The sequence below is a fragment of the Notolepis coatsorum genome (assembly GCF_963971535.1).
Source record: "Notolepis coatsorum genome assembly, chromosome: 17".
Classification (NCBI taxonomy): Eukaryota; Metazoa; Chordata; class Actinopteri; order Aulopiformes; family Paralepididae; genus Notolepis; species Notolepis coatsorum.
This window is the reverse complement of record NC_140181.1, coordinates 22,120,616-22,137,171: the sequence shown is the minus strand read 5'-3', so window position 1 is coordinate 22,137,171 and position 16,556 is coordinate 22,120,616. Positions and strand designations below refer to the sequence as shown.

Here is a 16,556-nt window from a genome sequence, read left to right as displayed (position 1 = left end):
ATCTATTTTATAATGCATCACGGCCGGGCAGTCTTCTCTGTATAGGTGTGAGCTGTGGTTCTAGACTAACCTTCCTCTGGCTATGAGAAACCGCTCTTTATGTGGATGCTGATGAGCCTTGATGAGCTCCTGGTGTCGGTGAGCAGCTGTAGCTGATAATCGCCCTGCTGCCTGTTCCTCCTGTGTGGCTCCATTGACCCGGTGCTGGAGGGTCCATGGAGCTTCTCCTCATCACCGTATTATGAGGAAGGACAGTTTGGAGACTCTCTCAAGGGAACACGACAACTTTTAGCAAACATACGGCTACTGGAACCCAGTCAGGAACCCAAAGCAAGGAAAAAAGTATCCCTGAAATGTGAACCCAAAGCAAGGAAAAAAGTCACAGAAATTATGTTCATGTCCTTGGCATTCAACCCATTCTTCTTCATCAGTGTGATCTGGGATTACAATTTTGTGAACGGGAGTTCCTCTTTCGCTCTGTTATAGGCAGTGTTGTTGAACTTGATGACCGTTTCATTGTCCTCTGTTGAGTGATTACTCTCATCTAACTCTAATTAGTCTGGAGGCGCTCAGTGTTTGGGGTCATGCATCGGTCCCTCCAGCTTTTGTGTTTCTTATTGTTGTGGTGCAACTTCAAAGTTTAGAGTCACATTGTCTACAATACACACACGGATTAGCTTTCCCCCCCACAACCACAGGAACTGCGTTAGCCATTGTGGTTGAAAGTAGTACTTTTTTTTCTTTACTGGCTCAAGTCTCCCCACTTTTTTTTTTTTTTTTTTTGTTTTTTTTTATAACGTCTGTTAATTTGTATTTTCTTTTACAAACAATTGGTGCTATATAAAATAGTTTTGTATTGTAAAAACATTTAGTTTACTAACATTACATGCACACACATACATACATATACACACTTACATAAAAACAATAAAACATGTACCGGTATTGTACTATTAATGTACAATGTATTATACATTAGTAATAGTACAAAGCTGCTTTACAAAGTGATTATTGGCATCTCATATTAGGTATAAACTAGTTGTTGTAGCTAGAGTTAAGAGTGTATTTATTGCCTAGCCTCTATATAACCAATGAAGGGTTGCCAAGTCTTATGGAATTTCTCAATAGAACACAATAGAATCTTAAGTTTTTCCAGTTTAAGGTGCAGCAAAACATCTCTTGATCATCGTACTGTACGTGTCTGTTTCCAGGTTATTTAAATATTTTTTGAATAATTTAGATGCCCTGATGCATCGATAAAATAATTATTGGATGAATGGATTACTTATATAATTATTAGCAGCAGTTCTAGTGTTGTGAAAAGAACACAGATAAACAAGGAGACTACATTTTAATGGCAGACGGTCTCCCTTCCAAACCTCACCAGAGAGTGTTTTTATTTTATTTTTGGCTTCACAGAGAGAGAACATCCCACGGTCAAATCAATAGCCGGCCCCGGCAGGGCAGGTAGGTGCCGACACCAATTACCGTTGGTGTCACGCTGATAAAGTAGCGTCTTCCCGGAAATGGCATTTAGCCACATTGTCGTTGTGTACAGGAAATAAGGTCGTCCGCTTTAGTGACATTGGATTAGAGAAGACGGGAAGACTTCCCCTCTAAACGCTCTGCATCAAACAGGGGAACATCAGCAACTCGTGGATGAGTTTAAATGCTTTCTGTAATCCTGTAATACAGAGCAGCGGACGACAAACTAATGCATTTCAGCCCTAGGCCGGGGGGCTGAAACAGTTTGTTGTTGTCTGCTGCTACAGTGTGTATTAAAATAAGTTTAAACTTTTTTTTTTATGGGTGCGGATTTGCCCCTTTTCTTTTATGCTGCATGTTTATGAATCTGCACCCGTAATGAATCCAAGTTGTGAGTTGAGCCAATCCTCTGTTCCTCTAAACACTGTCAATGTGGTAGAGAGACAACACTTTGTTCTGATGTCATGTCAGTCAATCACTTACTTAATTTAAAACATATTTATGAGAAAACTTCATGGAGGAAAACTCCAGGTTTGGTGTATTTTTCCCAGTAATGACCAACGTCCTTATATTATCTGAATGAACATGATGTCTTGGGTGTGAGTGAAGCAGACTGAATCTGTAGCATTTAGCAAGATAAAAATGTATAGTTCTAAAGTAAAACATTGATTTTTGTCATTTGTGAATACATTTCGTAGAAGATACAATGTCAATTCTCAATCTTTTCTTGCCTCTATCGCCTCTACCCCCACCCTTACTTAGTGAGTTGCCCCTGGGATACATAATGTTGTATGTTGGAATTACATTGCTAGGGAACAGCTTAGACCGACGTTTATTTTCTGTTGCAGTGTTTGTTAATAATATCAATATCTGACAGGAAATCAAATGCTGTCCATTAGGGCTGCAACGATTAGTCGATTATGAAAAATCGTCGACGAGATATTGTTGCGTCGATTAGTCATTAAAAATTAAAAATATTATAATATATATAATTTTTTTTTTGCACTACCTATCTTTGTGAAAGTGGCTTCTCTGCTCTGGTCCAGCCAGCTGAAGACTTCTTAGCTTAACATAACAGACCGACAGTAAGTTTGGGGGAACTAATGGGATAACTGGGGATGTTGTTTGGTCCTGACAAGAGTCTCAAAGCAACTCTGAGGTCATGCTCAATGTCCAATCTGTTCCTCTGCTCTGTCTTCAGCTGGACCAGAGCTGAGAAGCCACTTTCACAAAGATAGGTAGTACATTTTTTCTTTTCTTTTTTTATATAATTGTTTTTTGATTAATCGACTAATCGAAAAAATAATCGACAGATTAGCCGACTACCAAAATAGTCATTAGTTGCAGCCCTACTGTCCATTTAGAATGTTTATGTTGTTGCTTTCAGTAGCTCGGGAGGAATGCATTGCAACGAGTTAGAAATGGTTAGAAATGAAGTCTTCTAACCTGCTGAAGTACATTGGCTCCACACACCTGCACCAATAATCATCCTCTACTCGATCTCTTGTTGAGTTGAAACCGTCCGTATTTAACTTAACCTTTGTTTGTACAGCTACATGGGCTCAGTATTGGACATAATCAAACATGGACAAAGAGGAGTGTGCTAATAATACAGTATGAAACCACGTGCATTGTCATACAGTGGTCTCTAGGCAAAAGATAAAGATTAAATTATTTTGGTTTTGGTCTGATGTGTGGGTTGTAATTGAGCGGGGGTAGGGGATGTTAATAATAATTATAATACTAATAGCTTGAATAGTTGAATTTATTTATTTATGAGTTGATACTGCTGGCCACACCTCCAGGCTTTGCAGAGCAAAATTCACAGTATAATAAGTTACTATAGCTTTATATATTATATTATAAATGCATTTATTTTAGGTCTATAGTAACTTATTATAGTGGGAATTTCACCAGACCTATCTCGGCAGAGTTTGAGGTGTGGCCGGCAATAATAGCAAACATCCCCTATCCCCACTCAACTCCAGACCAAATTTTTTAAAATTGTAAACAAAGTGAAGTCCCCAGAGGTACTACTTTGCCTAGAGCTCACTGTTTGACGGAATCACAGATACCTTTTATTTTAACTAGGGATGCCCCGATCGATCGGCCAGCGATTGGTATCGGCCGATATTCAGTATAAATATGAGATTGGGGAATTCCAATAATGTTTTCTAGTCGCAAATAAGACACTTGAAGTCCCATCACCCAGAGGAGCATGGAGAGTTTGTTAAGCTTACGAGTACTTAAGAGTACAAAGAACCAAAACGTCCGCTAACGCAAACCACTTTAGAGAGCACCCGTGTGTATAACCGTGATAGTCAGAAGGCTAAGGCGATCACAAGAAAAGTCATGGAATTCATAGGGCTTTAAGTGCCATTAAGTGTAATCGAGACGAGTATTCTCTCAGCCCCACTACACTCTCCCAGCCGGTCGCTGAAAGAGACAACGAGCATGCCATTAAGACCCGCCCTACTCTGCCTCTGATTCGCAGAATGTGGGTGGCGGAATGCGATTGGACCAAAGCAGAGTAGACAGACACACATACAGTTGAGCAGTCGGACATGCACAGACGCTGCTTGTAGTGGATATAGCGGAGAATTTTTACTTGTTGCGTGTTGGCACTGTCTTGCACATAATACAGATAAAACACAGATAATACATATGAAAAGTATAATTTGCTCAGAGTCCAGAGACTTTGAGAATACCTGTGTTAGACCTACAGTATAATACTGCCAGCTGCTATAACAAAACCAAAAACGATCAGTATCGGCAGTGTATCGGCCGATATGGCTCATAGACGATCGGTGATCGGTATCGGTGGCAAAAAACGTGATCGGGGCATCCCTACTTTTAACAGGATCCTTTGTCCACGTTTGTTTATGTGCTAGAAATATGTTTTTGAGAGTCAGTTCAGGGAATTTCCAAGACCACAATGTAGTTTCACTGATCTGATCTACTGCGTGTAGTTTCACTAATCTACTGCGTGTAGTTTCACTGATCTACTGCGTGTAGTTTCACTGATCTACTGCGTGTAGTTTCACTGATCTACTGCGTGTAGTTTCACTGATCTACTGCGTGTAGTTTCACTGATCTACTGCGTGTAGTTTCACTGATCCACTGCGTGTAGTTTCACTGATCTACTGCTTGTAGTTTCACTGAGCCACTGCGTGTAGTTTCACTGATCTACTGCATGTAGTTTCACTGATCTACTGCGTGTAGTTTCACTGAGCCACTGCGTGTAGTTTCACTGATCTACTGCGTGTAGTTTCACTGATCCACTGCGTGTAGTTTCACTGATCCACTGCGTGTAGTCACTGATCTACTGCGTGTAGTTTCACTGATCTACTGCGTGTAGTTTCACTGATCTACTGCATGTAGTTTCACTGATCTACTGCGTGTAGTTTCACTGATCTACTGCGTGTAGTTTCACTGAGTCACTGCGTGTAGTTTCACTGAGTCACTGCGTGTAGTTTCACTGATCTACTGCGTGTAGTTTCACTGAGCTACTGCGTGTAGTTTCACTGATCTACTGCGTGTAGTTTCACTGAGCCACTGCGTGTAGTTTCACTGATCTACTGTGTGTAGTTTCACTGATCTACTGTGTGTAGTTTCACTGAGCCACTGCGTGTAGTTTCACTGATCTACTGCGTGTAGTTTCACTGATCTACTGCGTGTAGTTTCACTGATCTACTGCGTGTAGTTTCACTGATCTACTGCGTGTAGTTTCACTGATCTACTGCATGTAGTTTCACTGATCTACTCCGTGTAGTTTCACTGATCTACTGCGTGTAGTTTCACTGAGTCACTGCGTGTAGTTTCACTGAGTCACTGCGTGTAGTTTCACTGATCTACTGCGTGTAGTTTCACTGAGCTACTGCGTGTAGTTTCACTGATCTACTGCGTGTAGTTTCACTGAGCCACTGCGTGTAGTTTCACTGATCTACTGCGTGTAGTCACTGATCTACTGTGTGTAGTTTCACTGAGCCACTGCGTGTAGTTTCACTGATCTACTGTGTGTAGTTTCACTGATCTACTGTGTGTAGTTTCACTGAGCCACTGCGTGTAGTTTCACTGATCTACTGCGTGTAGTTTCACTGATCTACTGCGTGTAGTTTCACTGAGCTACTGCGTGTAGTTTCACTGATCTACTGCGTGTAGTTTCACTGAGCTACTGCGTGTAGTTTCACTGATCTACTGCGTGTAGTTTCACTGAGCACGTTGTCTCTTCGTAGCAGACATTGGACTACTTTGTCACTGTTTATTGCTAATTCAGCAGCAGGCATATGGCTGGATGCTGTGGGTAATGTAATCAAGTGGCGATAAGCCTGCACTCCCACTCACTTTCATCTACCGGTATCACTTCAGAGAATAGTAAAGATGGTAATGAACTAATCATAAAGAAATAACCCATAGCTAAATGAGTAGATATAGAATCCTGTAAAGATTGCTCCATACAGCCTAACATTATCATAAAATCACTTCTTCCAACGACTACAGTGTTTATGATTGAAACATAATTTTTTTGACCGCCACCATCTGCACATAATCTCAGTTTACTGATGCATACTAAAGCCAAGGACAGTATCTGTGGCAACGAGCATCATCAGGGCGAGGCAGTGAGACTGGGACCAACAGAAAAAAGGGCTTTATTACATATCTACAGTATTCATCATTCTATATTTATGATCCCTGTATATTAGATTAGGTTAGATTAAAATGTATCGTCATTGTACAGCACAAGTACAGTACAATGAAAATGATTTGGCATCTAACCAGTATGTAACAGTAAAGTGCAATAACAATATACAATGTACAAGTGATTTTATATATATATATATAGGCATGTATACAGGTAAGTGAACAGGGATATATGCAGCTATATCCAAATATTAGGGGTGGGAATCACCAGAGGCCTCACGATACGATACTATCACGATACTTGAGTCACGATACGATAGTATTGCGATACTAAATATATTGCAATATGCTGAGTATTGCGATATTAATATTGTGATTTATTACCTTTTTTCAATTGCAAAGTAAAACTTTGTCAACATGTTTTATCTAATAAAATAAAGTTCAGTCTGTTCATCTCACTTCAATAATTTTTTATTGCAGAACATGGTATTTTCTCAAGCAGACAGATGTAAACACTGTAATATGTGTTGCATGTACCTGACAAACTGAACTGTTTGTATTAGTCATAGTCATATTCCAACTTAACTGAATGCACATGTGTGCGTGGACTACTGTACTATTACAGGTATTGAAATGAACAATGCAACTTCCTTATACAAAAAATACAAATTTTTTATTTTTATTTTTTTATGAATAATTCCCTGTATCGATACAGTATCGCCACGCAAAGTATCGCGATACTACTACTTATCAATTTTCCCCCCACCCCTACCAAATATATCCAAAAATCGTCATTTCAATGGTATACATTCTACTAAAGAGACAGGCATAGATTCAGTGATTCTGCTTCTAGATACACACACACATACACACACTGTGTGTGGAGGACCAACATATGGCAAAAGAGTATGCATCGAACATCTATCTGTTCCATTTAACCGTGATCACAGAGATTCTGATCAGAGAAAGTTGTCCTTTGTGTTCTAGTATAGTTAACACACTGGAATGCCTAAGACCTTTGTATGTCTCATTGTAACCTCAGCTTGCATTTTCTGATAGCAGGCAGGCATTTCTAAAGGCAGTTCATTTGCCAATTAATTCACGATGCAAACCAAAGGAGGCCAATACCATAACCTATGGAACCAGAGAAACACCTTGAGATTACAGGTCACAATCTAACGGGTATTAATCATAGAAATGTCAAAGATATACAGTAGGGTGCCGCAGTCTTCCTCAGAGACCTGTAGTTTGAGTAGAGCACAGGTTACGGTGGCTGACTCTCCAACTGATCCCCCTTTTTAAAAAACAGAAATGGGATTGATTCCTGTGTGCCTGTTGCTTAGCAACCGCCAAGCCTCGACGAGAGCGAATATTGACCTCCTTGTTGATAAAGTCAAATTACATTTCCCCCTTCCTCTTCCTCCTCCGTGTCTAGAGATTGTACAGTGTCATCATAGTTCTCTCTCTCCCCTGTGTGCATTGTGTATTATTGCTTCAATACCTTGAAAAATATTTTAATGACCACCGCGTACGAGTGCAGTCGGTTATTAAACACGTCTGGGGAATAGAGAGAAGCACGTGTTCGGTTAACGAGGCCGCTCTCAGGGAACCAACTGGCTTTTGTTGCTAATTTAGTCAATTAACATGAGTTTTTCTTTTTTCCCAGAGTGCCGGCTTGGTAACTGGCCCCAGAGCTTGTACAAAGGAATGTTATCACCGTGCGAAATTCACATTCAGCCGCCCACCATAACCGTAACCGCACGTGTTACGGCTTGTCCTTTAATGAAAATTGATTTCTAAATTTCATTAACTGTTTTTTTTTCTTTTTGCTCACTGTAAGTGTCCGGAGGCTTAGCCGACTGAGCACTGTAATTGCAAATTATCAGCCGGTAATCGCTTTGTTCTCGCCGTGGACCCAGACATGAGGTTTTAATGACTTTTGCAGTGATCAGTTTTTCCAATTCGCTCTCAATTATTTTCACTCAGGAGTATGCAATGGCTGATCTCACATGCCAACAAAGCCTTGGCCACCCCCTGTCATAAATCTGTGGTTCCAGCCAGGTACTGTATCTGGTTTAGAAAGTCCTGTCAGCCCTCTGGTGTGTTAATGCTCAGCAGTGAAATCCCTGTATTGCTGCTTGACGGATGACCTCGACGAGACCTTCCTCTCGCTGTGGCATGCAGCTAAAAGGAAGTAATACTGAGTGTATACAAGACGGTACCTGCTTCTTGGAGGGGAAAGCCATCATAAAAATAGAGCTCCCATATGTTATTTCTATAATACTGTGTATATAGACGGGTTTCACTGGAATTGTGTTGCTAGGTAACGGCTTGGACCTGTGTCAGTTAGTGATATTAGCCTAGCTATAGAGAAGGGTCGAGGAGAGACTCTGCTCCCAGTGTGACAGACAAGAGGTAGAGAAGAAGCTTCTATCCCCAGGCCATCAGGTTGCTCAACGAACAATAACACTATGTAACAACCATCAAATACACTCACAACACACACATCCACACGCACACACTCACTTTAAACAAACAACTCACTGCAGCACCCACTTTACCCACTTTAGAACACCTAAACACACTTTATATTTATTGGTAAAGAATTTGCACTACAACCCATACCTCAGTACAACTTACTGTAAATTGTACCTAAATTGTACCTCATCCCATTTCTGCTTTGCACTATATAGTATATTGTATATTAGTATATTGTATAGTATATTGTATGGTAACTCAGTTACTTCTACTCTGCATTGAACATTGTACATATGTACATACTGAACACTTGTGCCTACGTACGTGACTTCTATTTTATACTTATTTTATTTTATACGTATCTATTTTTGTCTAGCACAGTCTGGAGCGTAACAGAAAGAAGCATTTTGTATAAAAGTATTCTGTACTTCTATGACAACTAATAAAGAAACTTGAACTTGAGACAGACAGACAGACAGACAGACAGACAGACAGACAGACAGACGGACGGACGGACGGACGGAGCTGGCTGCCAGCGGAGAGACTCTGCTCCCAGTTAGCCCTTTCACACCGGCAGGGCTCCGTGCCAGTGCCGGTTCCCGAACCTAATCTTGAACCGGCCGGCGCGCTCAGACCATAAATAATTGGTTCAGAACCTGAAAAGTCAGTTCTCAGCTGGAACCGACATTTTTTTATTGTCCCTTGCAAACCATGACATCATCAGTGGGCGTGTCATATTCTAGGCTGTCGGTACAAGGGAAAACTACGAACAGCAGAGGTTTGGCATTGCACTCAATCGATCCATTCAACAGGAAGCGATTTGCGATCTCAAAATGAGATTAGATTCAAATGTATTGTTATTATACAGCACAAGTACAATACACCATCCAACCAGAGTGGATAAATAAATGCTCCAGAAATAAATAAATGCATGGAGAAAGGCTGCGCAATTGGCTCTTGGAAGTGTAAACTATGGATTAGTTGGTCGCAGTCAACCAGCACCTGCTGGACCCTTTAGCTCAACTGGTTAGTGCGGCTGCCTGTGGATCAAACGGGTTCAAATCTCTCGGTTACACAAGTTTAAAATTTTATTCATTTATGCATTTATTTTTTTCTGGAAGATTTATTTATCCACTCTGGTTGGATGGTGTATTGTACTTGTGCTGTATAATGACAATACATTTGAATCTAATCTCATTTTGAGAGCAGTCGCAAATCGTTTCAGCGCTACCTGTTGAGTGGATCAGCATGGTGCAGATGCAATGCCGAACCTTTGAAGTTGTTTTGCACACGGCACATTTGGCCACTGTTGTGTTTACTTCCGCCTGAGTAACGCCCCCCGTTTATGATGGAGGACGGGGGAACGTTGGTTCTGCTTAAATAGGTGTAAACGCGGGCTGGTTCACCAGAAAGCACCAAGGTTCAGAGGCTCCAGAACGGTGTGAAAGGTGAACATTTTCCAAATATAATAAAAAATACACCCTGAATTTTGAAAACATAGCAAATATGAGGAACTCTCATATGTGAGATGGCTGCAGCAAAACTCATCACCTCATGTTATGACCCGAGGAAAGCCAGTGAAACCTGAGAAACGGACCACGGTTTTTACTTATTTTCAATTATCATTATTATTATACTTTATTTTATTTATTCATTTGTATATATCACTCAACCTGTATGGTAGGCCTATCTGGTTTAGGTCTGGTTTATTTAAATCTAATCTAATAAACCCAGACCCATCACTGTCCAGGTAGAGGTATACACACACACACACACACACACACACACACACACACACACACACACACACACACACACACACACACACACACACACACACATATACACACATTCATTGTTTTCTGCTATTTTCTTGCTTTTATTAATTGTTAATTGTCTCATTATTATTTGACACTTTGACAACATTGTATTTGTAACATTTGTGCCAATAAAACACATTTAATTTAATTGATATTAGTGAATACTGCAGCAGAAAGTAAATTTGGTTTATGTTGTCAAGTTGGAACCATCTGTCGCTGGTCTTTGATTTTGTGGATATGAAGAAGTCTCTTGTTAAGCTGAACACCAGAGAGATGAGACTCTAGTGATGATTGATCTCCTCATGTCGCTTGTCACCTTTCCTCCCCTGTAGAGCACGTCTGTTCCATCATCGCCTCCACGCTGAGGAACCTCAAGTCTCAACAGAGGAGCAGACTTCTCAGCAAATTCACAGAAAACGACTGTGAGAAGGTCAGTCCCTCCATGTCCTGGGCCCACTGTTCACAAAGCTTCCTAGTGTAGGGAGTGCTGATCTGGGGTCAGTGATCAGGAGCGCCTGTTTCATAGCAAACAGCACAAAATGAACACAGGCATAAAATCAGCATACAGTCGACAGAATAAAAAACAATGTATAAAAGGCAGACATAAGAATAGGTACAAAAGACTAACTAATATAAGTAAATCAAAAATAGTTAGACTGTTGCAGGCAAGCCTCTAAACTTCCCGTGCGTTATAGGTAGTTTCATCTTCAGCGAGAGCTGAAGAGAGTTCCATGTATTTGGGGCACAATAATGTAAGGCAGATTTTCCAAGTTGGGTCTGTATATGGGGAACCTCCAGTGTAAGCCAATCATTTGAACGTGTTATTTAAGGTCTAGAGTTCCAAACTAGGTGGGTGCCATGCAGTATACCCATCTTTACCACGCTCTGCCAGTGCTGTAAGCCTATGGAGTGGCTCACCTTCTTTGCAGGGCTATAACTTTTTAAATATTATAGCTATATCGACATTACTATGGCCCATTCAACATCCGGTATCTATCGTTCCGGATGTGGGAACGTTATATTTTTCCATTCATACATTGTCGTGTTAGTACCGTCGAGAATATAAGTGTGTTTTTAGACTGTATAGCAGTAATTCCTAGAACGCGCGCTATAGGCCCTGACGCGTATTATACATTATCGACTGGCGTTTCGTCCCTATACACGCTATATAAAAAATTTCAAATGCATATGATCGCTATACATTATGCTCCATCATGCATGAAGGAAAGGGGGGGGGGGGTCGTTTATGATTCCTTGATTGTCACTAACGGCTTCCTTTAGTAAGACACCATACGTTGATCGGACAGATTGCAATGAAATAAATGGACAATCGAGCTGGAAATAACGTTAGATTCCTCTTACCTCTGGCCGATGCGTCTGGAGAAGAAAAATTCCAATTATTTGACGTCGATCTGCTAGATCCATTTTCCGTTTGTATGACGCAATAAACGACGAAAGCATATTGATTCTTGCGTCTCGAAAGCGATCCCCTGCACTCGAGGTGTGTATATTGATCCACGTTACAAGATATCTCTGGCGGAGCTTTTTCCCCGATGCACCGAGCGCCACTTCCGGTTTTGAGTGGAGTGTAACTCGCCCGAAATCTACCAGGCGGCGGTATTGAGGCGTTGCAATATCAGACAGGGTATACGAGTATACTCGTTATTGGCAATTAATGTGTTAAGGATAAATACATACCAGTGTTAATTTCAATAATAATAATAATAATAATAATAATAATAATAATAATAATAATACCAATACTGTACAGTCTATTCAACAGAAGATAATGATCAACCGTATCGAATGCTTTGGACAGATCTATAAATAGGGCAGCACAATGTTTATTTTTGTCTAAAGCAGAAACTATATAATTTATAACTAAAGTGGTAGCTGAGATTGTACTGTGGTTGGCTCTGAAACCAGATTGATGTGGGCTTACAACAGAGTGGTTAGAGAGAAATGTTTTGAGTTAGTTCCAGGATTTTATCTAAGCGGGACAATTTTGAAATTGAACGATAATTGCTCAGGTCAGTTTTGTCTCCACCTTTATGCAAAGGAGAGACACTCTGAGAGGCAGAACAACAAGACTCTAGATCAGTACTAGCACTCTGAGAGGCAGAACAACAAGACTCTAGATCAGTACTACCACTCTGAGAGGCAGAACAACAAGACTCTAGATCAGTACTACCACCCTGAGAGGCAGAACAACAAGACTCTAGATCAGTACTACCACTCTGAGAGGCAGAACAACAAGACTCTAGATCAGTACTACCACCCTGAGAGGCAGAACAACAAGACTCTAGATCAGTACTACCACCCTGAGAGGCAGAACAACAAGACTCTAGATCAGTACTACCACCCTGAGAGGCAGAACAACAAGACTCTAGATCAGTACTACCACCCTGAGAGGCAGAACAACAAGACTCTAGATCAGTACTACCACCCTGAGAGGCAGAACAACAAGACTCTAGATCAGTACTACCACTCTGAGAGGCAGAACAACAATACTCTAGATCAGTACTACCACTCTGAGAGGCAGAACAACAAGACTCTAGATCAGTACTACCACCCTGAGAGGCAGAACAACAAGACTCTAGATCAGTACTACCACCCTGAGAGGCAGAACAACAAGACTCTAGATCAGTACTACCACCCTGAGAGGCAGAACAACAAGACTCTAGATCAGTACTACCACCCTGAGAGGCAGAACAACAATACTTTAGATCAGTACTACCACCCTGAGAGGCAGAACAACAAGACTCTAGATCAGTACTACCACCCCAGTCTCCACGTTTGAACCCTCACCAGGGGAAGCTAAATGGATGTTTTTTTTTACAGGCCAGAGTTGAACTGTATGACAACCGAGTCTTAAAATGACGTTATGTTTGTTTGAGTGCTCTTTTGTTTGCCAAATTATGTATTATCTATATTTTTTGCTTGAGATTCTAAAGTCCTCTTTGAAAACGGTGACATCGGGGAATTCTATTTCAAATGTATTTTGATATTTTCTAATCTTTTTATATCGTATGAGGCATGGATATATCTACAAGTCAAGTATGAATTATGGAATTTAATAGAAGTAAGAATGAATTAATCCAGGATTTCGGGCTAGCTTTAAGTGTTGCATGTGTGTTTAAATCTACAATATACACACACACACACACACACACACACACACACACACACACACACACACACACACACACAGGTGAGATGGGGCACGGACCACACAGTCTTCTGTTCTAATCACGTTCATCTCGTATGTGTGCATGTACGGTACACACACACAGCCCTTAGACGCTGTATACCATTCAGCCATTAGATTTATCACTGGTGATGATGATAGTTATGGTGCTCACCACTGTATAGTCCTGTATAGTAGGGTTGGAGCAGAGAGCCGAGACCTGCATTGGCATCTGTTTCTATATAAAGCCATAATTGGAGATTGCCCAATTCATCTCACTTCTCTGTTGGAGTGGACATCTGGACCCTATGGTACAAGTTCCAATGATTGGCTCTTAGACTCAAAACACCTAGAGTTCGTAGTCTTACTGAACAACTTGGGAAATGTGCTCTTACTAGCTTCTGTGCCTCTGACAAGTGGAACATCATACAGCAAACTCTAAAACTCAATACTTTGGTATCCTTTGGTCAGTTTAATCTTAATTGTTTTAATTGATAGTACACATTTTATTATGATGCACTTGTATTGTATTGTTTATTGTATATTTATTGTATTTATCATGGATTCATTATGTTTATATGCCCAACGTCATTGGAAATGAGGCCGTGCCCTCAATGAATTTTCAAGTTGAAATTAATTGAAATTGAATGAATGAACACATCATTTACGTGCTCTGTCTCTATCGCTCTGGTTCTTCTTAATTTATCTTCACTGTCCCCCTCTATCTCCCACTCACTCCCCAGTAACTATTACTATGACAACCTATAGGTGTCATTTTTTATCCACAATTTTTATTCGACAGACAAGTGAACTCGGTGGTAAAGGCATGTTTTTGCCAACTACGCACCATTGCCAAACTCAAAGCCCTTCTCTCCCCTGCAGACCTTCCAGAGAGTCATCCACGCTTTCATTTAATCTAGATTAGACTACTGCAACTCCCTCTATATAGGCATTAACCAGTCTTCCCTGTCCCGCTTACAACTGGTACAAAACACCGCTGCCAGACTGTTGACCGGAACCCGCAAGAGAGAGACCACATCACCCCTGTCCTTGCCTCCCTTCATTGGCTTCCAGTACGCTACAGGATATATTTTAAGGTTCTCCTATTTGTTTTTAAAGCCCTTAATGGTCACCCCCCCTCCTACATCTCAGACCTCCTATCCCCCTATTCCAACACCAGGTCCCTCAGGTCAGCCGATCAGAGGCTCCTGACAGTCCGGAGGTCTAACCTCGAGCTCAGGGGGGGCCGTGCCTTCGCTGTCGCAGCCCCTGAACTGTGGAACAGCATCCCCACCTCCATTAGGCTTGCCCCCTCGATAGATGCCTTCAAATCTAGGCTCAAAACCCACTTCTACCTACTAGCCTTTCCCGTTCACTGACTCATGCCCCGTTTTCCTGTGTGCCCTCCCATAAAACGGAGTGTGATTGTTGTCAATATGTATCTACCCTCTGTACAGCACTTTGGTTGACACGTGTCATGTTAAAGGTGCTATATAAATAAATCTGATTGATTGAACATTGGAATTATATCACTGGCACATTTGTGTCATTAAATATGGTGGGAAGACATACACAAATGCTATATGGCATCATAACAGGACATTGTTACAACTCGTTCATTATGTCAAATGTTTCCTGTACTTGACGCAAAATAGAATCTCTGTCATCCATAAGACGTGTTACAGTTAAAAAGGTGAGAGAGACATGGAACACTGGATGTACGTTCAAGGCCGCCGGGGGGGTAACTTCAATCTCACTGCACTGGGGTCGATGACCCGATCCACTTCATAAGGACCGATGTACTTGGGGGGTCAACTTCCGGGGATTCCGTTTTGAAGCGGCAGGTCACGGGAGGACAACCGGACCTTCTGGCCTGGCTGATGATCAGCAGATAAGAGCGGTCGGGTGGCGTAGCGGAGATTGCGCTCGTCACCAATGCAAGAGGCTGCGGTCTCGACTCCCGGAGTCAGCATTGCCTGTGGCTTGGGCCGGTCGTCATACTAACTCGTTTGGCTGAGTTAGGGGGGAGGGAAGTCGTGGGTGGTAATCTGGCGTTGTGGACAGCGACGCCTACAGGTCAGGTCTGGGCGCAGGTCAGGTCTGGGTGAGAAGAGAGCCGCTGGCTGTCTCCACATGTGTCGGATGAAGCATGTGGTGGAGTTCCCTTGTACCGACCAGTAGGAGGAACATGCGCACAACGACCAGGTAGGGGAGGGGGGGAATTGGCATAACGACTAAATTGGGGGGAAAAGTATAGAAAATCAGGCGGAGACAAAGAGGATAAAAAAGGATAATCAGCACCAGGGGTACGGTGACGACCGGCTAGCGCGGGTGAGGGGGGCAGTGTGCGGGTGAGGGGGGCAGCGTGGGTGAGGGGGCAGCGCGGGTGAGGGGGGCAGTGTGCGGGTGAGGGGGGCAGTGTGCGGGTGAGGGGGGCAGTGTGCGGGTGAGGGCATCCCGAGTCTCACGTCAAACTCGGCGAACACGTCCTGCACCGAGGGAACTGCCACCTTCGTCTCCTGGGCTGGGAAAAGCGGGGGTTGGTATTGGTAACCATTAGAGGTCATAAATGGAGACATACCTGTGGCGAAGCCTCTCTCTCTCACTCACTCACTCAATCTCTATCTCTCTCACTCACTCTCTCTCTCCCTGTTTGTCTGTCTCCCTCTCTCTCTCTCTCTCTCTCACTCACACTCTATCTATATCTGCCTCTCTCTGTCTCTCTCTCTCTGTGTCTGTCTGTCTCTCTCTCTGTCTCTCTCTCTCTCTCTCTCTCTCTCTGTGTCTCTGTCTCTCTCTGTCTCTCTGTCTGTCTGTCTCTCTCTCTCTCTCTCTCTCTCTAGGTTGATAGATTGATGGAGTTGCATTTTAAGTACCTGGAGGCAGTACAACAGGCTGACAAGAGGATCGAAGGAGAGAAACACGTAAGTGCCCCGCTACGATGG

General features: G+C 42.1%; 1 protein-coding gene across 1 annotated transcript in view; it reads left to right on the top strand.

The window, feature by feature from the left end:
- The window catches only part of ctnnbl1 (catenin, beta like 1), a 134,825-nt gene that overhangs the window by 60,791 nt on the left and 57,478 nt on the right, over nt 1–16,556 (top strand). The window contains exons 12-13 of the mRNA XM_084333639.1: nt 10,757–10,854; nt 16,455–16,535. Coding sequence (XP_084189765.1) covers nt 10,757–10,854; nt 16,455–16,535 — 179 coding nt within the window. The remainder of the gene's footprint in view (nt 1–10,756; nt 10,855–16,454; nt 16,536–16,556) is intronic.